This window comes from Arachis ipaensis, chromosome B5 (assembly GCF_059453495.1).
Source record: "Arachis ipaensis isolate K30076 ecotype BB chromosome B5, ASM5945349v1, whole genome shotgun sequence".
Classification (NCBI taxonomy): domain Eukaryota; kingdom Viridiplantae; phylum Streptophyta; class Magnoliopsida; order Fabales; family Fabaceae; genus Arachis; species Arachis ipaensis.
In genome coordinates, this window is record NC_142440.1 from 99,801,639 (window position 1) to 99,827,058 (window position 25,420).

Below are 25,420 nucleotides of genomic sequence, written 5' to 3' on the forward strand. Positions count from 1 at the left end.
CATTCTCCTCAAATGTTGCTTGCTTTTCAACTCCTTTAGTTATTCGGCTAGTCTACGAGCCTTATTTGTGGGCTCTTGAACTTACATTAGTGTGTGAACACCAAACTTAGTTCCTTGCCAATGCTTCTCATACAATAGTTTACTATGTGTGAAATCCTTTTTCCTTGCTAAAGGCAATGAGATTAGAGACTATGAAACAGCAAATAGTTACTTAGTTCATCCAAATATTTGAAGCTAGCATTATGCATAAAGTGAGAATGTATTTTATGATGAGATTTTGGTGGAACACCAAACTTAGAATTCTTCATTCTCCTTTATATTGTTTTGGTGTGCAACACCAAACTTAGCTTCTTGCACTATAGATAAAGCTAATTAACCTTTTTATTGAAATAGCTAAGAAAAGAAAACTACCTCAGGTTGGGTTGCCTCCCAACAAGCGCTTCTTTATTGTCATTAGCTTGACATTCTCTGTGTTTGTTCAGTTCAGGTATTGAACTTTCTTTTCCTTGTCCCATTGTCCTCCTAAATAAGGCTTTGCTCTATGTCCATTTGCTGTGAAGTGGCTCTGTGTGGCTTCATCTAGCAGCTCAAGACTTCCATAAGGAAAGACTTTTGTTACTAGATATGGACCTGTCCATTTGGACTTAAGCTTGCCAGGAAAGATCTTGAGCCTTGAGTTATACAGGAGCACTTGCTGTCCTGGCTTGAACTCTTTCTTTGAGATCTTCTTGTCATGCCACCTCTTAGCTCTCTCCTTGTATATCTTAGCATTCTCATAAGCTTCTAGTCTAAACTCATCCAACTCATTTAGTTGTAGCAGCCTCTTTTTTCCTACTGCTTGAGAATCAAGGTTGAGAAGTTTAGTGGCCCAAAAAGCTTTATGTTCAAGCTCCACAGGGAGGTGACAAGATTTTCCATATAATAGCTGAAATGGGGACTTCCCAATGGGGGTTTTGAAAGCTGTCCTGTATGCCCAAAGTGCATCTTCTAACTTCCTGGCCCAATCTTTCCTTGTGCTTCCCACTGTTTTTTCTAAAATTCTCTTCAGCTCTCTGTTTGCTAATTCAGCCTGGCCATTAGTCTGAGGATGGTATGGTGTGGCTACTTTATGGATTACTCCATATTTGTGGAGGAGTTTCTCCATTTGCTTGTTGCAGAAATGACCACCACCATCACTGACAAGACCCTTGGGAACTCCATATCTAGTGAAGATATGTTTCTTAAGGAATTGAAGGACAATTTGTGCATCACAAGTGGTTGTGGCTATGGCTTCCACCCATTTTGAGACATACTCTACTGCTACCAAGATGTATCTAAAAGAATAAGAAGGGGGAAAAGGTCCCATGAAATCAATGCCCCATAGGTCAAATAGCTCAACTTCCAAGATGAAATTCTGAGGCATCTCATTCCTTTTTGTCAACCCTCCAGCTCTTTGGCATTCATTACATTGGTGAACAAATCCAAAAACTTGATGTGTGGAAAACGATCCAACACAAAACTCACCGGCAAGTGTACCGGGTCGCATCAAGTAATAATAACTCACATGAGTGAGGTCGATCCCACAGGGATTGAAGGATTGAGCAATTTTTGTTTAGTGGTTGATTTAGTCAAGTGAATCAAGATTTAGTTGAGTGATTGTAACTTGCAGAAACTAAATTTGCTTGGAAAGTAAAGGGGGAGGGGTAAAGTGCAGTAAATTAAAGAGCAGGAAAGTAAAGAAGCAGATTCTTAAAGTGCAAGAAATGTAAATTGCTTGAATCATAAAAGGAATTGGAAATTAGGATAGCAGAATCTGAACAAGAACAACTAAATTGCATTAAACATAAAAGAGAAAATTTAAGAGCAGTGAAGTAGATCTTAATAGAAAAGTAAAATGACTTGAGAATTTAAAGAACTGGAAAGCAGTGCTTAAGTTGCAGCAATTCTAAAAGGTGTTGAAGATCTCAGGAAATCAAAGAGACTAGAAAACAAATCTAGATCTCACTCCCTTCCTAGATCCAACAAGAGAAATTGCAAAAGAAGTAAAGAAAGGTAAATTGCAGAAGCAAAGTAGATGAAGAAGCAGTAAACAGAAATTCAAATTCAATTATGCAGAAAGAAAATAAACAAGATCCCAAGGTGAGATTGAAACAGAAGTTCTTCAATTCTCTACCCAAGATCCAAAGCAAGGAAATAAAAGAGTGTTCAAGCAAGAACCAAGAAGAAGAGAGATCAATTTTCCTTCCAAGTTCTCTCAGAAATTCAAAAAGCTCAGAATTAAAATGCAAGTAAAAAGGGAAAATTCAAAATGAAGTCTAGAGGTTCTAAGGTAAAAGAAAAAGGTCCTAATTACATCAAACTAACTCCTATTTATACACTTTCTATTCTTGGATATTGGAATTTGGATGGGCTTTTGATTTGGTGAAGGAATGAAGTAAGATGGAATTTTAAATTTCAATTTCAGCCCAAATGCATCTCCCAGGGGAATGCTCAGCTCACAAAGTGAGCTGAGCTTTGTGCTTTGCATAGCGTGTCTTGCTGATTGGGAAGCATCAGGGGAGAGCTCAGCTCACTTTGTGAGCTGAGCGCTAGTGTCTTGGTGCCAAATTGTGCGCGCCTTGTGCTGCCCAGGACCGTGTCATGCGCGCTCCACTCTTTTCCTGGCCGTGTCAAGATGTGTTGCATGTGCCCATGGATAGCGCTCAGCTCACTTTGTGAGCTGAGCTTTGGTGCATCCAAGGAAGGGTCCTTGGTTCGAAACTTGGAGGAAGCATGCGCTGGAGCTTTTCCTTGGTTTTCTTGTGATGCCTTGCTTCCTTGCTTCCTCATGGTGGTGAGTTCGAACCTTGAGGAATGCATTTGGCCATTTTTTGCTTATTTTCCTTAGTGAGTAGCGCCTCTCCCATCCCCCTTGGTCATGAGTTCAAGCCTTGGAGCATGCATTTGCAAATCATTTTCTTTGAATTATTTTCTCAGTGCTCTCGATAATGCTCACTTTGTGAGCTGAGCTTGGTTCCTCATTTCCTTATTTCTTGGCCTTGTGTTGTGCTCAGCTCACAAAGTGAGCTGAGCTTTGTGCCTTGGTCTCCTGGAAGCAAGTGTAGCGCTCACTTAGTGAGTTTTGGGGAGAGCTTCATGGTTTTGTTGCACCACACTTCCTCCTTTCTTGGCCACACTTTTTCTCCTTTGAGCCACGCTTCTTAGGCCACGCTTCCTTCTTTTCTTCTTTTCTTCACCTACAATTAATCAAAACAACCAATCAAAGTATCACCAATTTCACAAGTTCTATTAATCATTAAAAATCAATTAAATTTAGCTTAAACCTCATGATTTAGCATCAATTTCATGGTGGTTGTTTGATTCAAAGAAGTCATGCATTTTCATTCCAAATTACTTACTTAGAGTGCAAGAAAGTGCATAAACCAAATGAAAAACAGAGACAAAGGCTAGTAAAACTAGACTATGATGACTTGTCATCACCGATGCAGGGCCTTCCCGGTGACCCTAGCCGGGCCAGCAATCAAATGGTTCAACGCCCTCCCAAACGGATCCATAGCTAGTTTCCACAACATCACACGAAAGATCATGGCCCAGTTCACGACCAGAATCACTAAAGCTAAACACCCCATCAGCTTGCTAGGGGTCACACAAAAACAGGACGAATCCACAAGAAAATACCTCGACCGCTTCAACGACGAATGCCTAACGGTCGACGGGCTCATGGATTCAGTCGCAAGCCTTTGCTTAACCAACGGGCTCATGAACGAAGACTTCCGCAAACACCTCACCACCAAACCCATGTGGACCATGCACGAGATCCAAAACGTCGCCAAAGATTACATAAATGACGAAGAGGTCAGCCAGGTCGTCGCTACCAACAAGCGGCAACACAACCACACCCAACACGGCAACCCGGCACCACGACATAACCCACCACCCAGAGAAAATCAAAGGGACCACCCCAAACTGACAAACACAATCCGACCACCAAGAATCGGCAAATTCTCTAATTACACGCCCCTGACAGCACCAATTATCGAGATATACCACCAAATAGCAGATCGAGGCATCATACCGAAAGCCCGACAACTCAAGGAAAGAACGGGAGGCAACAAAACCCTTTACTGTGACTACCACCGAGGTTACAAGCACAGGACACAAGACTGTTTCGACCTGAAAGACGCCCTCGAACAAGCCATACGAGACGGCAAGCTCCCAGAGTTCACCAAAATCATCAGAGAACCAAAACGTACGGAGAGAGACAGGTTGCCAGAAAGAGAAGAGCGCAACCCAAGAACCCAAAAACAACCCCCTAGAGAAAGCCCAGAGGAAGACCCAACCATCATAGTAAACATCATCACAGGCAAAGACATATCGGGCAAGTCAAAATCAACACTGAAAAAAGATCTCAAAGTGATGGCCGTCAGAAACCAAACTCCAACCACCGTGGCCGACAATACGATAACTTTCCTACCTGAGGACTGCTAGCACGGCACCTCGGCTGAAGACGCCCCTTTCGTCATCTCGGCAAGGATCGGAACAGGACTAGTACGAAGGATACTGGTGGACACCGGTGTAGACTCAAACATCCTCTTCTGAGGAGCCTTCGACAAACTCAGGCTCCACAACGACAACCTCCAAACATACCGTAACGGTGTCATGGGACTCGGAGACAACTTTCTTAAACCGAACGGCTCAATCACCCTCCCCATCACCATAGGGACAGGTAACCAGAAGAAGACAATCCTATCCAAATTCGCAATCTTAAAAGACACCACCGCCTACAACGTGATTCTCGGAAGAAAAACAATCAATGACTTCTCCCCGTCATTTTTACCAAGTACCTCCTCATGAAGTTCAGAACCGAAGACGGCTCCATCGGTACTATCCACGGAGACTGGGAGGTTGCAGCAGAGTGTGACAACACCATCCTAGCCCTACGAAAGAAATCCCGGGATGCGGCCAAAATATTCCTAGCCGACCTGGACGCTTGACAGGATGACCAACCCAGGCCAGAGCCAGAAGGCGACATGGAAAAATTACAAATAGGGCCAACCAAAGAAGAATACACCTTCATTAACAGGAACCTCTCGTACGATCTTAAATAAAATCTTTCCCAACTCCTGAAACAAAATAGAGACTTGTTCGCATTTACACCAGCCGACATGCCGGGCATAAATCCCGACCAAATGTCCCACCGGCTGGCCGTGGACCCCAAAGCTAAACCAGTAGCACAAAGGAGACGAAAAATGTCACCAGACCGAGCCGCCGAGGTCAGAAGGCAAGTTAAAGCCCTACTCGAAGCCAACTTCATCAGGGAACTCCCCTACACGACCTGGCTAGCCAATGTCGTGCTAGTAAAGAAATCTAACGGGAAGTGGCGAATATGCGTCGATTACACGAACCTCAACAAAGCCTGTCCAAAAGACGCCTTTCCCCTACCAAACATCGACGGATTAGTAGATGCCGCATCCGGCCATCGATACCTCAGCTTCATGGACGCATACTCTGGCTACAACCAGATTCCGATGCACCGACCCGACGAAGAAAAAACAGCGTTCATTACCCCAGACGGGACGTACTGCTACACAATAATGCCCTTCGGCCTGAAAAACACCGAAGCCACCTACCAAAGACTTGTCAACAAGATATTCCAAAACCTATCTGGAAGCAAACTAGAAGTTTACATAGACGACATGCTCGCCAAGACCGAATCCGGTGAACAACTCATTAGCGACCTCAAGGTCATAATGAACACCCTACGAAAGCACCAAATGTGACTCAACCCGACAAAATGTGCCTTCGGGATGGAGGCAGGGAAGTTTCTCGGCTTTATGATCACACAACGCGAAGTTGAAGCTAACCCGGAGAAATGTCGCGCCATCCTTGAGATGACGAGCCCAAAAAACCTTAATGACATCCAAAAGCTCACCGGCCGACTGACGGCGCTATCACGCTTTCTCGGAGCATCGGCTCAAAAAGCATTCCCTTTCTTCAAACTGGTGAAGAAAGGAGCCCCCTTCAAATGGGAGACAGAATGTGAAGAAGCATTCCAACATTTTAAAAGAGTCCTAGCGGAACCACCAGTCCTCGCCAAACCCCAAACAGGGGAGACACTCTACTTATACCTCTCCATAACGGAAGAAGCACTCGCAGCAGTACTCATCCGCGAAAATGAGAAGAAAGAACAAAAACCCGTATACTTTATAAGCAAAGTCTTGCAAGATGCGAAAACCCGCTACTCGCGCCTAGAAAAGTTAGCTTTTGCACTCCTCACGGCCTCCCGGTGCCTGCGACAATACTTCCAGGCCCACCCTGTCACGGTCCGAACCGACCAAGCGGTCAAACAGGTGCTACAAAAACCTGACCTAGCGGGAAGAATGCTTGCATGGTCCATCGAACTATCCCAATTCCAGATCAAGTTCGAACCCCGAAATGCAATCAAAGCACAAGCCATGGCCGATTTCATCGCCGAGATAACCCCGGGAAATTCCACCCCCGAATCATAGAAACTACACGTCGACGGCTCATCAAACGTCACCTATGGAGGCGCCGGAGTCATACTCAAAAGTCAAAACGGGGTCATGATCAAACAATCAGTATGATACGAGTTCCCAGTTTCAAACAACCAGACAGAATATGAGGCCCTCCTGGCAGGCCTAGCCCTAGCCAAGGAAGTTGGAGCAAAGGTCCTGGAAGTGAGTACTGACTCACAGGTAGTCCGTTCCCAAATTAACGGAGACTACCAGACGCGAGATCCCCTACTCCAACAATACCTCGCCAAGGTAAACGAACTGAAAGAAGGATTCGAACACGTTACCATACAACACGTCCCTAGGGAACGAAATGCTAGGGCAGACCTACTTTCCAAACTAGCCAGTACCAAACCAGGACACGGCAACAAATCACTAATTCAGGAAGTCGTCAAGTCACCGTCCATATCGACAATGATTAACGCTTATCTGACATTCTCCAGCCAAGGATCATGGACCTACCCTATCCTGCAATACCTCCTTGACGGAACACTACCAAAAGACCCCAAAGAGGGAAAACGGATAAAAAGGGAAGCCGCCAACTACACAGTTGTCGCAGGACACCTATACAAACGCGGATTCTCGCAACCCCTGCTCAAATGCGTCGAGCCCGGGGACACGGAGTACATACTCTGCGAAATCCATGAAGGTTGCTACGGCCACCACATCGGAGGTAAAATCCTAGCCCAAAGAATCATCAGGGCAGGTTATTTCTGGCCCACGGTTATCCGGGACTCCATACAGTTGGTGAAAAACAGCGACAAACGCCAAAGGCACGCCAATATCCACCAGGCCGCCCCACACCAGCTCAGCATCATATCGGCAGAGCGTCCATTCGGCACCTGGGGGATCGACCTCGTCGGGCCTTTCCGTACGGCACCCGGTCAACTCCGGTATCTCATCGTCGCCATAGACTATTACACTAAATGGATCGAGGCCGAACCCCTGGCCTCCATCACGGTGACCCAATGCCGAAAATTCCTTTGGCGACAGATCATAACCCGGTTCGAGATCCCCGAGATCGTCATGTCGGATAAAGGAACCCAATTCGCCGATAGGAAATTCAGAGAATTCCTAGAAGGTTTGCATGTATCCCACCGTTTCAGCTCGGTAGAGCACCCCCAAACAAATGGGCAAGTGGAATCCGCAAATAAAATAATTGTCAAAGGACTAAAGAAGCGACTCGATGGAGCCAAGGGGATGTGGGTCGACGAACTCGGATCAGTCTTATGGTCGTATCGAACAACCCCCCAAACGGCCACCGGGGAAACCCCTTTTCGACTAACATACGGCGTGGAAGCCGTCATCCCGTTAGAGATAGGAGACCCTAGCCCAAGGAGAACGGTCGGGGTTCACGACGAAGAAGCAGAGCGGGACCTCACCAATGAGGTAAGAAGCATCGCCCACATCAGGGAACTAGCCCTAAAACAAAGAATCAGTCTAAGGTACAATCACAGCATCGTCCGAAGAGAATTCGTACCCGACGACCTCGCCCTACAACGAAACGACATCGAAGCTCCAACCCCGCGTGAAGGAAAACTCACCCCCAACTGGGAAGGACCATACAGAATCAAGGCGGTAATCAGAAAGAGAGCATACAAGCTCGAACGGCTAAACGGTGACGAAGTCCTGAGGACATGGAACGCCGCCAACTTGCGACAATACCACACTTAGGCTGACCCCCTAGGTCATCCCTTAACTTTGTACTTTCCCTATTTGTTTCCTGCTTTATTTTATTTACCTTAGTCTTCGGTACAGCAAATTGTCCTATTTTTTCTTTTAAATATTAATCCCGGGTACTCTTTCTCGCCATAAACGGACGGTTTTAACGAGGCCCAACCATCAATAAAATTTCATCAAAGCTATTTTCCTAAACACGGAATAAACACACGGCCAAAACTGGAGGACCGATCACCCCCCGGGCCCTAGTTACGGATATCCACAAAAATTTGACCTCACGACGGTCCGCTAAACCCAAACAAAGGGGATAAAGAAAAAATGGCTTAAAACGGAATATACAAAAAGGCCCAAACGGCCCAAGCAACGTAAAATTAACTTCAAGTCTCGATCACACGGCCACACGGCCAAAATCCATAAAAACATAAGAAGAACTTCAAGTCACGATTACACGGCCACACGGCCAAAATCCATAAAACAGAATCCAAAACAAAGTTCATAATTACAACTACTCAAGGTCGACAATCTCGCCATCACGGACAGTCTTGAAAGCTCCCATCATAGACACGTCCGCACCAGGCGCCAACACTAAAGCTTGCGCCCTCATCGTCTCCTCGGTAGCAGCAACAGCTTCCTTCACATCGGCAAGCAACACAGCTTTTTCCTCTTTTAAAACCACGACCTCCACCTTCAAACCAGCAACCTCATCCTTCAACGTACCGATATCCGCCAAGAGCACAGCTACCCGGGACTCGGCATCCGAAGCTTCCTCTGCTCTTCCCCAAGTTGAGACAAAAGAGAACTCTCAACCTCGGAAAGGCGAAGGATCTCGGCGCCAGATTCCTCGGATGACTTCACTGCCCGCTCCCTCGCTGACTCGGCATCAGCAAGTAACCCCTTCAACCTCACTACCTCGGCCTGAGATTGACGAAATTTCTTATCCAGAAGGCCCACCTGAACCATCACAGGCTCGGCCTTCCGGACAATCACGGCGGAAGGAAGAAGAGATCGATAAAGGGACTTAGCCTGAAAAGTCACATCACACTCACGAAAGAAATCTTCCGTGCCCGGCATGAGGTACTAGTCAATAAAGTCAGGAGCATGAAAACGGCGGTCCATTACTGACGGAACCGCGCCCTCCCCCTCCACCATATTCTCGCTCTCAACATCCTCCGACCGCTTCTGCTTCCGGGAAGCACCCTCTGGCGACACCACAACCACCTCATCATCAGCCTCCACACCCCGACCTGACCCCTCGGTTCCACCTTCAGTCAACACGAGATCCTCAGAAACGGTTCTCGTACCATGAGTGGGTCGCGAGTTCGGAGTGGAAGGAGTGCCGCCAGAAGAAGTCCCCTGAGACAATTGAGCCTTCAGCCTCGCAAGAGTCGTCAAACCTCCAGCCATCTCAACTGCAAAAAAGATCAAAAGAAAGAAAAAGCTAAGCACCCAACTTGGAAGCCAAAAAAAAAAAAAAGAGGAAGCAGCTCACACACCAACATAAGACCGACAAGCAACCGGGTCACCCATCACGTCCCGAGGATTAAGAGGGCGCTCCCCAAACAACTGCCACAGAATAAGAGCGATATCCTGCTCCTCTGTAGTTAAGAACTCGTGCGTGACCCGAGTAAGAACGGACGGCCCCGCCCCAAAATTCCAATATGTGGGGAACTGCCGCTCACCCTCCAACGACAACAAGAAAGGATGATGCCCTCCCGCGGGATGGACTTTAAAATATCCACTCTTAAACCCGTGAAAAGAATCTTCATACAACCCAAAGACCCGACGATGAGGTTGAACTTTAAAAGACATATACCCCTTCTTGTGCTTCCCCTCCTTGGTTGGAAGGGTACACAAAAAGAGGAAAAGGAAGACATTTACCGAGGCAGAGAGCTCCAGGAACTCACAAACAAGCTCGAAAGACCGTATCGCCGCCCAGCTATTCGGATGCAGTTGGGACGGCGCCACGGAGCACCGGCTCAGCAACTGCTGAACAAATGGGGAAAAGGGGAGCCGAACACCGAGTCGGGTAAACATCGCCTCGTACACCCACATCCAGTCCGGTATGGTCGGGGAGTCGAGGTTGGTATAGCAAACCCTCTCGTCAACCCCAGGGAGAGAAAGCTCGTAGTGGCGTTCGGCGTCGCCACCCCCACAAACAACTCCTTGATCACGGAGCTGCTGGAGGTCCGCCTCCGTCATCCGCGACGGCATCCCCCAAACATCACTAGTGACACAAGAAAAAAGGTCAGGGACACCCCCCGCCGGGGCCACCGGAGCCCTCACACCCTCAGTCCTTCAACGAGCCATACCTAAAACAGCGATGAGCACCACGGTCAGCCAAATCTCACGGCAGAAAACGGCAGAGGAAACCAGACAGACACCACTATACACTACCAACTACACAGTGGCGCTCATCCCCTCATAAAACCCACTACCCCAGGGAAAATGTTTGCCACTGTACAAAGCCATCATACAGAGATAATTCTAATCCACACTAAACAGGAACAAAACGTCTAAATGCAAAGGAAAGCAAAGCACAAATCATATAGAGAACAAGAAGAAATAGAAGGATACCAACCTGATAATGCAGAAATAGCAGAGCCTAAGAAGAAAGCTGAAGTTCAAACTTCGAAGAAACCAAAAACGCCATAGAGAAAGGAAGAATTTCCTTCAGAAGAGAGAGCGAAAGTGAAACGAAATAAAGCAAGGAGGAAAGCCAAAACGGTTTTCAAAAAGGGGCAGCAAAGACACAAATCTAAATAATAAAGGCGCGTAGGGGCAATGGAGGAAAACGTCCCCTCGCATTAAATGCCCCCTTGGAAAAAAAGAAAACAATAAAGCACGCCTCGAAGAACGCAACAGACGCTTTGGACACGGAAGGATCGCGTCAGGACCAGAACGGTCAAATCTTCGGCACGACCATCAAAGCCAGGTCCGGGACACCGATTTCCCCTCCAAAAGCCAAACGACTACCCGAGAAGAACTAAAGACCCAGCTCACGGTCAAAACCACACCTCTAGCGACAGACCGACCTTGCTCGCTCTCCCGCTGCGGGGGTAACTGTTACGGATCCGGCCCATGGATCCATGACCCGAGATTAAACCCAAACCCGGTTACCCGGGTCCAACCCGCCTCGCTCTTCTAGAGGGCCCAAAGCCGGTCCTCTGGAATTTCTAACTGACTTTCGAATTCAAACATCTTCCTTATTTTAGCCAAATAAGATAAGATAAGATAACTACTACCACCTATAAAAAGAGGACCAAGGTCCCCCAGGTATTCATTCATTCCACACACCTTACACCTCTCAGATCCATTCTGACTTGAGCGTCGGAGTGTCTTTGCAGGTACCTCCCCCCATTGCTCCAGTCAAGCGATCCGGCATCCGCCTCAATCCGCAAGTTCCCGATCCATCCCTCAACCCGTACTAGAGACATCTTGTACAGATACCTTGTTTATATTGACTAACATTTAAGTTTCATTTTTGAAAGTTGAATCATATAACCTACTGAAAAATCAATGTACAATGTTTTTTTTGCCTCTGTAGTACTTCATTTTTCCCCATTGGTAACAATGTAGCCTCTTTTTAAGACTATATAAGACTATGTAATTTTAGATGATCAACCATATTCTGAGTGGCTCCGTAACCGATCAAGTTGGCTCGGCCGGGTCAATATAACCTGCGCATCATCAGTTTGCGGGTTCACAAAAGAAGATAGCTTTTTGTGGTTTCGATCTTAGATCCTTCCAAGGTAGTGCACCTGAGTCATCCACTAGGCTAAGGCTAATGATTCCTTTATAAATATGCATTGCTAATAATTATATATATACTAAAACCAATACCTTTTGTTTATCACACATTTATCATGCTAACAAAATTAATAAATATATTATATTAAAACAATTATATATTTTATATTAAAACAATGAATTTTAAGTAATGTAAAACATTATTTTTATTTTTCAATAATAATATTGTGTTTATTTATTTTTATAATTTAATTTTAATACATTGACATTATAAAATATTTTACACAATTGTCCTATTATATCCATTCTTTTGAATAACCATTCATACGATTAAATATATAAGATAATTATTTTTACTGATGTAGCGTTATTAATATACTTGTGAAGACATACATTTTAAATTTAACTTTTGATTTTAATTTATTTTATAATTTTATATTTTTATTTAATTATGATCGGGTCAACCGGGTGAATCAGTGACTCACCGGTTGAACCAGTGACCCAATAACCCAATGGTATGACTGGATCAATTACCGGAGCGGTTCTGATAACTATGCTAAAAACATACCTATATAATTAGTGTTATAAAAAGGAGGTGAATTCATGATTTTTGTGTCTTTATGTTTTGATATATTAACAATGAGTATAAAAATAATTTAGATAAAATGTTAAATTGTTAACAATAGATATGGTGCAAAGGACTGCTACTTGTGCTTGTGGCATGTTGCCCACATTTTTCTTTCCTTGATTTGAAACTTCTACTGTTAATAATGCAGTAAAAATGCTTAGATTAGGGCACATTTGAAGAAATTACAATGCAGGAAAAATGCAAGCAAGATCACAGTGTAATAAATAATACAACATCAACAACCACAAGGCCTTCTCCTTCTAGATAATGTTAGCTACACGGATAAAATTACGCTCTAATTCCCCATCGTAGATCTTAATGGTGTTTAGCCCCAAATAGCTATACGTGAAATGTTGGAGACAAATTAAAAAGGTAAAAGAATAATAAAAATATTAATTGGATAAGTAAATTAAAGAAAAAAATATAGGTAAAAGTTATACGTGAAGGTAGTAACTACAGTAAAACTAAATGAAATTTGTAATGATGGATGTGATGAAATCGAGGGTGAATATAGGTAAAAGTTATACGTGAACGTAGTAACTACAGTAAAACTAAATGAAATTTGTAATGACGGATGTGATGAAATCGAAGGTGTTGAAGGTAAAAATATAATAACAGCAAGAGAAATATAACAAAGTGTATTGAAAGGTAAAAAAAAAGCATTCTAACAGAATAATTAGAATGAGGTTAAATTGATGGGCTGACCATCAGAGTACAGTACTCACAGACATACTCAAAACAACACTATAAAAACTGTAACACCCTACCACACAGAGCTTTATACCTAGGATGTAAAACAGAGGTGGTGTGGTATTACAACCTCTAAGATAAAATATATATTATAATACATAACAAAGGATATAGTATACTAGGAGCCTTGAAAATGGGTAAAGTAAAATCGCGAAATAAAAAGTGCAACGCTCCAGAAACGGAAATAACTTGTGTGTGAAGAAACCTAAAGATCATAGATATGAATAAACGAAAGAGTGGATAGATAGCCAAGAAATAAAAATCTTAACTCTCCTTAAACCTCTAAGAGGAACAATTTAAACAAGTTTCTTAGAGAGAAAACTAAGTACATATATACATAAACAGTTAATCAAAAGAACCCAGGGACTACTCTGCTTCGGGGATCTAGACGCCTAGCAAGGAGCCTCTCGACCTGCATCTGAAAACAGCAACACAGTATGGGGTGAGAACTGGAGGTTTTTCAGCATGGTAAAGGTGCCACGCACATAATATATAAGGTCCTGGGAATGCCAGAGGCAATCCTAGAATGCCGACACTCAGTTATAAAACTTAAATGCTAAATAGAAGCCATAAAAAGGGTAGGTATTCTAAGGAATCCTAAACTTACTTACTTAAACCTAACTTTATCACCAAACCGGTGCACCCTTCCTCCATTCCTCCATCACCAATGACTTAGCAGAGACAGACAACCAAACAAATTCAAGCACAAGTAGAAAATAGGTAGTGCAAGTAGCAAACATAACAAATAGCATAATATGTATTTAGTTAGGCAATCCCAGGTAATGCATAGCATACAAAACAAACAGAATGCACATGATGCATGCCTGTCTGACAAATGATCGATTCGCATAGATTAGGAATTTGACTATCAAAATGGAATTGACGTTGTGAGTATAGCCTAACCCAACAAATCAGCCATCGATCAAATTAGAAGTTCACAAGATGTGTCACAATTCAAAACTAATTCAAAACCGAGAGTATTTAGCTCTTGAGTCGTCTCCCAAATAGTACTTTAGAACAATGAGTGTGCAATTCTAGTTCTAGTGATCAAGGGATTGTCAATGAAGAAATGATCATATAAAGCAATAAAAGAACATGCAAAATTGTAATGATTGAACTAATGAAGAAATTAAAGAACCGACTATGTAATATAAACAAGTAAAGTATAAAAGAGATTAACATGGAAATGTATGAAAGATTAAAAGCATCAAAAAGAGTCTTGGCTTGGAGTGAGCTAAAGTTCCTTTCCTTGTTGGAACCACAACTATGACAATTATGATGGATTAATCTCACTTGATCAATCCTCACATCGGAAAGTAAGTTAAATGAGCATAAGTGTTCTCAACCCACAAATCCTAAATTGTTTGCTAATTGCCTTAGCAACAACTTAGCGTTAGTGGGAACAAGAACAATTAACAATCCAAGAATTGAAACTAAATATTGGACATTCCAACTCTAGAAACCCATTTGCTCACTTTATCCAAGCCAAGAACAAAAAATTTAGCCTAAAACCATGTTTGACATTTTGTCAAACACTTGGTGGGAAAAAACTTTAAACATAGGGAAAATGAGAAAAAGGCTTGAAACTAAAAGCAACAATTAATCTCAATCAACAAGAATAACATAAGAAAGCATGGAACAAACATCAAACATAAAATTCATCAACAAGAAATTAAAATTGCAAGAGAGAAGCAAAATTGGACTATAACTTGAATTAGAAGAAAGAGTAATGACAATGTAACTATAAAGAGTAATAACAAGAGAATACTTACAATGGAAGCTAGCAAAATCCAAGATAAAAAATGGAAATGGCACTTGAATGTAAAACCCTAATATAAACCCTAATAAAGATGATGAAAAACCTAGAGAAAAACTAACTAAAGCTTCCTACTACTACTCCTAAAACTATACTAATGATATGCTATGTTATGTCCCTCATTTCCCCTCCAATATGAGCTAGAAGACTTCAGAAATGGGCCTCCAAAGCCCCCAAATCGCGAGTCACGTGCTATTATGAAGTCATGTGCGGCCACCTGTGCGGACGCATAGATGCATGCGTCCGCATGCCTTGCGAGAAATCCAGTCCTGTGCATACGCATAGGTAGTCGTGCGCACGCACACTAAACGATGCTTGGCTGGACGCGCGATGCGCTCGAAACACTCCACGCGCTCTGATTGGGTGGCTGTGCGTACGCACAGGTAGCCGTGTGCATGCACACGTCTCTGAGCTCATCTCCTTTGATTCTTCATGCTTCTTCCACCTTGCATGCTTTTCTTCCATTTTCTCTAACCCATTCCTACCTTTTACACCTGGAATCACTCACAAACAACATTAAGGCATCGAATGGAAGGCAAACGGAATAAAATAGATTAAATTAAGCACAAAAGAGCACATTTTCATAATTAAGCGCAATTTGGAAGGAGAATTCAAAAGCATGCTATTCAAGGGAATAAGTGCAAGTTTATATGATGAAAATCCATTCAATTCTAACCAAAAATCATCATCAAATATGGATTCATCACTGTCTTATGGCTGATGAGGCTCATCTGTCGGTTATCCAGCCAACCCGACAAGTTCAAAAACCTTAGACTGTCCCTCGTCGCGCATCCCCATGAGTCTATGCATAGATTTCTCATTCATTCATCATTTATACGATCATTCATTCATTTATATTTCACTCAATGGGGATATCCATTCCCAGGAATTTGTACGTGCCCGGTCACCCGTACGACGTAGGGTCAACAGAGTATTGAGTTTCAACCTGGAACATGTGGTGGCAAGCCACAGTTCTGTTACCCAGGGAAACTTGTATCTCAGACATCATTAATTCATAAGCCGTTTAATATTCATAATCATTATATAATCATTCATCATAGCCATGGCATCATAACTTCATTTAACATCTACATCTGTTTCTTTAACTCATCATGTTTACCCCTTTCTTCATCCCCAAGTTACCTTATTTCCCTAGCTTCAACTAGCTACTAGACTTAGTATTATACTTTATGACTAAAAGGATGAAATTAGAGGTTTAGAAGTCTAAAATCAGATTTAAAACACAAAAATCTAGTTTTACAAAAAATAGGGGCCACGCGTATGCGTGGGCCATGTGTACGCGTGGGAGTATAAAAAGGTAGCTCGCGCACGCATTCCCTTACCATGCGTACGCGTGGTCATGCATGCTAGTTAATTACGCGTACGCATGACCTACTCGCGCACGCGCAGTTCAAAATTCCATGCCACGCGTATGCGTGGCCACGCGTACGCGTGGACGTACGTTCCTAAAAAAAACACAGATCACCCAGAAAGCTGTAAAAACCTGTTATATCCACCTGCATGATACATATTTCACAACAAAACTTTCAACGTGCATAACTTAATCATTTTAAATTGTTTTTCTTCCATTCTTCGAACGACGTAAACTTTACGAATCCAATTTTTATTGAAAACAAGTTAGAAACAAATTGAGGATCCGCAAGCCAAGTTATGCCTCGCCAAAGTTCGGCCAAAAACCAACTCTTTCAAAAGCTTCAATACCTCATTTTCTTTTCAAAACTCATTCCCACTCAACTCAACATACCCATAACCATCAATATAACTTACCCTTAACAATAGCACAACAATCCTTGCAACCCTATCATTTCCTTAGCTAAATAACATCTTATTTCAACCCAATCTTTACAAGTTTAATCACAAACTAACATATCAATCTATATACATATATTGCCATGATCATAAATTCTCCAACCATCATCACATCATCATTCATTGTATCAATACCAACAAAATCAAGTAAACACCACTCAAGCTCAAACCATATCATTATATTGCCATGATCATAAATTCTCCATCCATCATCATTATACTAGCATATATATATATATACTATAACCAAACACCAAGAAGGCATCATAAATTGACCATATTCCTCAATACATGCCCAACATTAAATTATCCATCAATATCATAAAGACTAATCATTTAACATATTCAACCACTTCAACTTATCCTATAGTTCTCTAGCCTAAGTTTTCACAGAGCATTACATATTAAATGCGCGAAACCTAAACCATACCTTGGCTGCTTTTACTTATTGTCCAAAGCAACACTTAAGCCACACATACACAGCTCCTCAATTCACAAAATCACCAAGACTTGACACCAATCCAAGGCCTCCAATGTCCACAATATCAAGTTCCAATTACAAACACACCACCTAATACAAATATACAACACATATATATACCCAACTCAATATCTATTGCACAAATTCAGAATTTAGGTAGGGTTATGGTTTCCTCACCTTATCTGAGCTTTGTATAAGCAAGAGTGAAGGTGTTCCTCAAGTTAATTGGATCCTAATACATCAAAGAGTAAAGAAATTCAACACCACTCATAATTTTTCAAAAATTGAGGGGAAAAGAAAGGCTGGAGTGTTAGAGTAGCTTACCAAAGAAATTGTTCCAATAGAATTCTAGAGCTCGACGTGCTGGACGCGTAGCTACAAACGGTGCGACGATCGGAGCTCGGATGAAGAAGTTATGGTGGATGGAAGTGGGAGTTAGGGTTTTGGTCTTTACCTTCCTCTCTCCATGGCTGCTGGAATGAAATGAAGAATGGAAGGTAAGTGATGAACTGAAGCTCATTTAAGTAATGGGTCCGGTTGGGCCCACGGGCTCGGTTTGGACCTGGTTCTACCGGTTCGGCCCGTTCGGTCCAATCTTGGGCCAAATTCTTTGAAATTAGTGTCAAAATTCTCGTTTTGATGAGCTCTATCCTAATTTAATATAAAATTCACATTTTTAATTTCCTTTATTAAAATTTAATTTATTGACTAATTATGCGCTAATTTTACGGGGTTTACTTCCTACCCACCTAATTAGGAATTTTGCCCTCAAAATTCATATTCAATTATCTGAAAAGAGGTGTGGGTAGTCCTTCGGCAATGTTCAGAGTTTCTTGAAGCTGACCTCGTTACTCGAAATGTCCATCTTCTTTTATTTAAACTGGCTTAGGTTGTAAGACATGAATTTGGTTTAGAAGCGTGCTTCAGAAGTTACGAAACATGGAGTACATCGAATAGGTTCGAAAGGTACGGAAGAAAACTATTTGGCATGCCACTGATCATCAATACTCTCTAAAAATTGAAATGGGCTAACTTAGCGGGGTTTAACTTCTTAGTTTTTGATTGCTCATCCGATTCCACTTCGTTGAAGTAATCTTCAGAAACAGGTATCCTCTTCCTTCAAACTTGAGAAGTCTTATTCTTAGATCCGCCTAACTCTTTTGTCGGCTTTCATAATGAGAATCTTAACTCAAATTTGCGTAACTTTTTCTTCGTTGTCTCGGCCATCAAATTCAGGAACTAAGACGATCGACGTTCCAGTTTCTGATTAATTCAAAGGTGTTTAGCGTACTGTGAAGTCTCACCTTCTCCCTGATGTATAGTCTCGTTGATATCTCCAATAAGTAGTTTGCTCTGATGGGCAAAATGGACTTGGTCACTTGATCCACGATTCCTTAATAGCATCACCTTTTGTCCTAGACCTTAGCAATCTGTTACGAAATCGATAGCTATTCTCTTTTACCTTTAATGTAAAACCTTCGGCAGTTGTAGCATTTCGAACGGCTTCTGATGGTCTCTCTTTTCTTTCTCATGCATTAAACATGTAATCACATAGATTGCTACTTCTTTTTTCACTTCTAGCTGCTCAAAAATATCTTCTTGGAGTCGTGATACGTTTTAGTAATCTCAGGGTAAATTCAAAAATCCTCTCTTGTAAGTTTCGGACAATAGTTTCACATTTCAACTTCCTATTTCGACACATAACTCTCTCTTGGTATCTTCTTGATTCAACAGGCTTCAATACTCTTAGTAGCTCCTTATCACCATTATTGCGCTCCCTTAGTCCTTGATTTTGCGATCTCTATTTCAGCAATAGGCATATAAATCTCTTCTTAATTCCCTTTTGATTACCAAACTTTGATATCTTTGGTGGCTCCTTATTGTCTTGTTATGCGTCCCGTATCCCATCGTTACCATGTTGTAAACTAGCAATGGATTTAGTCCGACACTTCCAACCACACTTACACTCTCCAACTTAGAACTTTAACTCTTTTAACATTTTCTTTTTTGGAATTAACGTCCAAGAATACTTTAGAAACTTCTTTCTAAGGGCGTCTACTACAACCTCACGATGTCGCATCAGTGATGACTTGCATCATCTACCCTTCTTTCTTGCATAAAGAGGACCATAAAAGAGCATAAATCTCATTTGATCAGTACAATTCATGCATTATTTGATAAATATTATGGTACACTACTTTGAGACGAGTTGTGCTAAATTTCAGGTGAAAAAGGCATAAAAAATAGGAAGAAAAGTAACAAAGAAGCTGGGCATGTGAAACTGGCATGCCACTTGGAGCAAACACCACAAAAATGCACTAGCGTGGCACGCTAGGAGCTAGGCGTGGCACACCAGTACTAAATTCCAGAGGAGAAGTTCAAGCATGCATATGGGCGTGGCACGCCAGGGACTGGCGGTGGCACGCTAGTACAAAGTTCCAGAGAGCAACAATGGAGGACACAAAAGGGGCGTGGCACGCCAAACCCATCAGCAACTATGGGCGTGCCACTTGAGCCAAGGGGCGTGGCATGCCAACTCATCACTCCAGGAGGAATCTTCACTATGGCGTGCCACTTGGTATCGAAGGCGTGGCACACCAACTCCAAAAAGTCACTTGGGCGTGCCACTTGAGGATCCAGGCATGGCACGCTAAGCTTGAAGAGTCCACAAATATATGGGCATGCCACTTGAACAGCATGGTGTGGCACGTTGGTACAAAAATCTAGAGAAGGGACTGAAGGCAATAGAAGACTGGGCGTGCCACTTGAGGTCGAAGGCGTGGCACGCCAGGCTCTCAATCTCACTTAGGCGTGCAACTTGAGCGACCAGGCGTGGCACGCCAATGCACAAAGAGGCCAAAGCAAGGGCTGGGCGTACCACTTGATGTCGAAGGGGTGGCACGTTAACCCAAGAATCTAACTATGGCGTGCCACTTGAGTACTGGGCGTGGCACGCCGGCTACTAGAACCAAGGCAAGATCATGAGCGTGGCACGCCAGCCTCTAGGCGTGGCACACTGGTATAAGTTTCCAGAGAGAGTGAAGGAGGCCAAATACATGAGGCATGCCACTTGGTGTCGAAGGCATGGCACGTCATCCACTATTCCTCACTTAAGCGTGCCACTTGAGTTCGTGGCGTGGCACTCCAAACAGAAGAGTCACTTGTTCACAAAGGGGCGTGGCACGCCAGACCCTAGGCGTGCCATGCTAGATCAACTTCCCAGAGAGCTTGGTCAAGCATGCAGCAAGGGCGTGGCACGCCAGACCCTGGGCGTGCCACGCTAGTTCAAGTTTCCAGAGGCAAAGAGAAGTGAAAAAAGGCTAGGCGTGCCACTTGAGCTCGAAGGCGTGGCACGCCAAGGTTGTTATGAATACGAGCGTACCACTTGAGGGACTGGGCGTGGCACGCCAAGCCTGAATTGAGGGAGCACGTGACACGCCACTGGAGCGCCAACCACACGCCAGCTGGGAAGTCATGCTTATTGAGTTTCTTTTCCCTCCAAAATGTAATTTTCCTTTTTCACTTTTGTAATTCTTTTTATTTTTGCTAGGAGTAGTGTAAATACCCCAAAGAAGTATTGAAGAGGGGGTTAAGCAGTGAGGGATAGTAGTTTTAGATTCACTTTTACACTTCATCATCTTCTTTACTTTTGAGTAATTTTCTTTGAGCTATGAGTAGCTAAATTCCCTCTCATTGAGAGAGGAAGCTCTGTTGTACTTAATAAATTGATGATAGTGAAATTCTTCTTCTCTTCATCTTCTCTTTGATTTGCTAGAAGGAATTTCGTTTCTAATGCTTAGTGTTCAATTATCTTGGAAAAGAGATTGAATGCAAAATGGGTTTCATGGGAACTTTTGGAAAGGAAACATGAAACCATGCTTGAAATCCCTTCTCACACTTGAGTAGGATCTGGGTTTTGGTGTTTGGATATGGTGACATATAACCTTCCCTCTACTTGGACCTATGATGATGTGTGGTATAATCAGGGACCAAGCATATCTCTCTTCATGAACAATTAGACCAAGGAATTGGCTATTGATCAAAATCTGAGAGATTGAGTCACCAAGGGATTGGGGCTCAATCAATCATGATTGCCAAGAGATCAATGAGTTGCATGATTGAAGAGGATATAAGCTGAAATTGATCCAAAGAGACAACATCTCCCGATCTCAATGAATTTCCCCATTCTTATCTATCCCTTTCTTTATAGCTTACTTTTACATTCAGCAATTCCCCATTCCCATTTACATTCAAGTCATTTATGATTCTGTACTTTACATTCTGTCATTTCTATTTCTGCATTTTATTGCTTTCCTTTACCTTCTAGCCATTTACATTTCTATCATTTATAATTCTGTAAATCACAATCTATCTGATCCACTTGACTAATTCATCAATTGATTAAAATTGCTCAAATTTGCTAATCTCTGTGGATACAATCCCACTCCATTGTGGGTTATTACTTGACGATAATTTTGGTGCGCTTGCCAAAAGAACTGATTCACCATTTTTTGAATTTTTTGACTGGGGGTGTGAATTAGACTCATCAAGTTTTTTATGGCGCCGTTGTCGGGGATTGGCTTAAATTTGACAGTGATTAAATTGATTGGAGAGCTAGATTAAGCAATTTAATTCCCTTGTTATTTTACTTTATTTTAATTCTTCTAGTACTTTTTATTTTTCTTTTATCTCTGCTCTGAGTTTTATTTCTTTTTCTTTGATTATTTTAGTTACCCATCATCCATATTTCCACTCTTCTAACTATTCGATTAATTGCATCAACAAAGCTAACCACTAATCTCAACAAGATTTTTCTTACTTCACTTGTTCTCTGCTGGTTATTTGCCAAGTGTATGACAGGTAGAAGAGGAGAGACTTCATCTCCCTTTGATTGTAAAATTGAGAGGACCTTCCTTAGACTAAGGAGGGAAGCAAGAGGCAAAGGCATAGTTGGAGAAGAAGAAGTGGAGGAAGATCTAAAAACCACCATGGAAGAAGAAGCACACAACCATGTTAGAGAGGAAGCTGGCAATCATGTTGGGCAAGAAAGGAGAGTCTTAGGCTCCTATATCAACCCAAACCCTGGAAACTGTGGCAGCAGCATCCTCAAACCAATAATCCACGCTAACAACTTTGAGTTGAAACCTCAACTCATTACACTTGTTCAGAATAATTGTTCATATAGAGGAAGTGCCCAAGAAGACCCTAATCAACATCTCAACACATTCCTGAGGATATGTGATACTGTGAAGTCCAACGGGGTACACCCTGACATCTACAGGCTACTCTTGTTTCCTTTCTCACTCATAGATAAGGCACTAAAGTGGCTGAAATCATTTTTCAAGGAGAGCCTAACCACATGGGAGGATGTTGTAAACAGATTCCTTGCTAGATTTTACCCCCCCACAAAGAATCAACAGGCTAAGAGCTGAGGTGCAAACTTTCAGACAACTAGATAGAGAAACACTCTACGAGGCCTGGGAGAGATTCAAAGATTTGACAAGAAGGTGCCCACCAGAAATGTTTAATGAGTGGGTACAACTACATATCTTCTATGAAGGGTTATCCTATGAATCAAAGAAGGCCGTGAATCATTCTTTAGGAGGTTCACTCAACAAGAAGAAGACCATTGAAGAAGCCATAGATGTCATCGAGACTGTAGCTAAAAATGAATATTTCTATGCTTCAAAAAGAACTCAGAAGAAAGGAGTGCTAGAACTCAACTCTGTAGATGCTTTGTTAGCTCAAAACAAGGCAATTGTAGCACAAATAGCAGCCTTAACCAAGAAGATGGAGGCTAATCAAGTCTCAGCCATACAAGATCAAACCCATCAACAAGAAGGAAACGCATCAGAACCTGAAGGTGACTGGGAACAAGCTAATTATGTGAACAATTCATTCATACCACCATATGATCCAAACTCTAAGACATACAACCCAGGTTGGAAGAACCACCCAAATTTTGGGTGGGGAAACCAGCAAAACCATAACTAGGACCACAACAAACCTTACCCCTCAAATCAACACAACACTCACAACCCCAACCATCAAACAGGCAGCCATAGACCTTACTATAACTCACAAAACACATCATACCATGGCAACTAACCAATACACAACAACCTCCATCAAGACACACCACCCTCAACTATGCAACCATGTGAAATCAAGAGCAACTTTGAGAGGATGGAAGCTGCAATAGCACAACTGTCATCACAGATTACAGGAGCAGTCTCCACCTTTATGGAGAGACAAGCACAGACTGAAAGAAGGATAGACGCCAATCAAGAAGAATACAGGTCAAATTTGAAAAATCAAGGCGCAGCAATCTCAAAGTTGGAAGCATAAGTGGGGATCTTATCCAAGCAAATCCCACTGCCCACACACACATTTCCCAGTGATACCATGGCCAACCCAAGAGAGAAATGCAAGGCCATTACACTAAGAAGTGGAAAAGTTGTGGAGGAAGGAGCCCCAAGCAAAGACAACCACGAAGAAGAAGTTACAGACAAGCATGGGATTAGGAATGAAGAAGAGACCCCTGCTCCACCTTCACCAAAACCAGTCCTGAAGCCCTATGTGCCAAAGGCACCATACCCACAAAGGCTGGGAAAAGATAGAAAGGATGGCCAATTCTCTAAGTTCCTAGAGATCTTCAAGAAGCTCCAAATCAATATACCATTTGCTGAGGCATTGGAACAAATGCCACTGTATGCCAAATTCTTGAAAGAGCTTATAATAAGAAAAAGGAACTGGGAGGCAAAGGAGACCATAGTAATAACTGAGGAATGTAGCGCCATCATACAAAAGAAGCTACCTTAGAAGATGAAGGACCTAGGGAGTTTCCAAATCCCCTGCATCATAGGAGATTTCACTATTGAGAAAGCCGTGTGTGACTTGGGAGCTAGCATAAATCTCATGTCCTTAACCATGATGAGAAGGATGAAGATTGAGGAAGCCAAGCCAACAAGAATGGCACTCCAATTGGCTGACAGAACATTTAAGTTTCCACATGGGGTGGTGGAAGACTTGTTAGTAAAAGTGGGGGAATTAATTTTTCCAGCTGATTTTGTTGTGCTGGATATGGAAGAAGAGGCCAACACATCAATCATCCTAGGAAGGCCATTTTTAGCTACTGCTGGAGCCATCATTGATGTGTAGAAAGGAGAACTAGTCTTGAGATTGTATGAAGAGAAGATAGTCTTCAACGTCTTTAAGGCAATGAGTTACCCCAAAGAATCCATAGGAGAATGCATGATGGTAGATACCATGGAACAGATAGTTCAAGGGGTCTTGGAAGAAGAACAATATGAAGGAACTATTGAGCTGGAACAAGCATTAAATGGAGAACTACCACAAGAAACCATGAAGAATCCAATCATACCATCCACCACAGATAACAAAGAAGCAGAGGCACCAAAACTAGAATTGAAAACCTTACCACCCAGCTTGAAATATACATATTTGGGTGCCAACAACACTCACCCAGTAATCATAAATTCAAGTCTGAGTGAAGAGCAAGAAGAGGAGCTTATCCAAGTGCCGAGACAACACAAGGATGCCATAGGCTGGACACTTGCAGATTTAAAAGGGATCAGTCCTTCAATGTGCATGCACAAAATCCTACTTGAAAAAGATTCCAAACCTTCAAGGCAACAACAAAGGAGGCTGAACCCAACTATGAATGAAGTGGTTCAGAAAGAAGTATTGAAATTGTGGCAAGCAGGGGTGATCTACCCCATTTCAGACAGCCCTTGGGTAAGCCCGGTGCAAGTAGTCCCTAAGAAGGGAGGGATCACTATTGTGTCAAATGAGAAGAATGAACTGATACCCACAAGGACAGTGACCGGATGGCGTATGTGCATTGACTATCGGAAACTCAATGAAGCCACCTGGAAGGACCACTTTTCCCTACCCTTCATGGACCAGATGCTTGAAAGATTGGCAGGACATGAATATTATTACTTCCTGGATGG

General features: G+C 42.6%; 1 protein-coding gene across 1 annotated transcript; it reads left to right on the plus strand.

The window, feature by feature from the left end:
• Positions 1-3,444: 3,444 nt before the first annotated feature.
• Positions 3,445-4,467, plus strand: LOC148565141 (uncharacterized). Its single transcript, XM_088487122.1, has one exon. The coding sequence runs from the start codon at positions 3,445-3,447 to the stop codon at positions 4,465-4,467; it is 1,023 nt and encodes a 340-aa protein (XP_088343248.1).
• Positions 4,468-25,420: the final 20,953 nt, after the last annotated feature.

What these genes read in the sequence shown, in the direction of transcription:
- LOC148565141 (XM_088487122.1), top strand. Translation starts at nt 3,445, where the DNA reads ATGACTTGTCATCACCGATGCAGGGCCTTCCCGGTGACCCTAGCCGGG.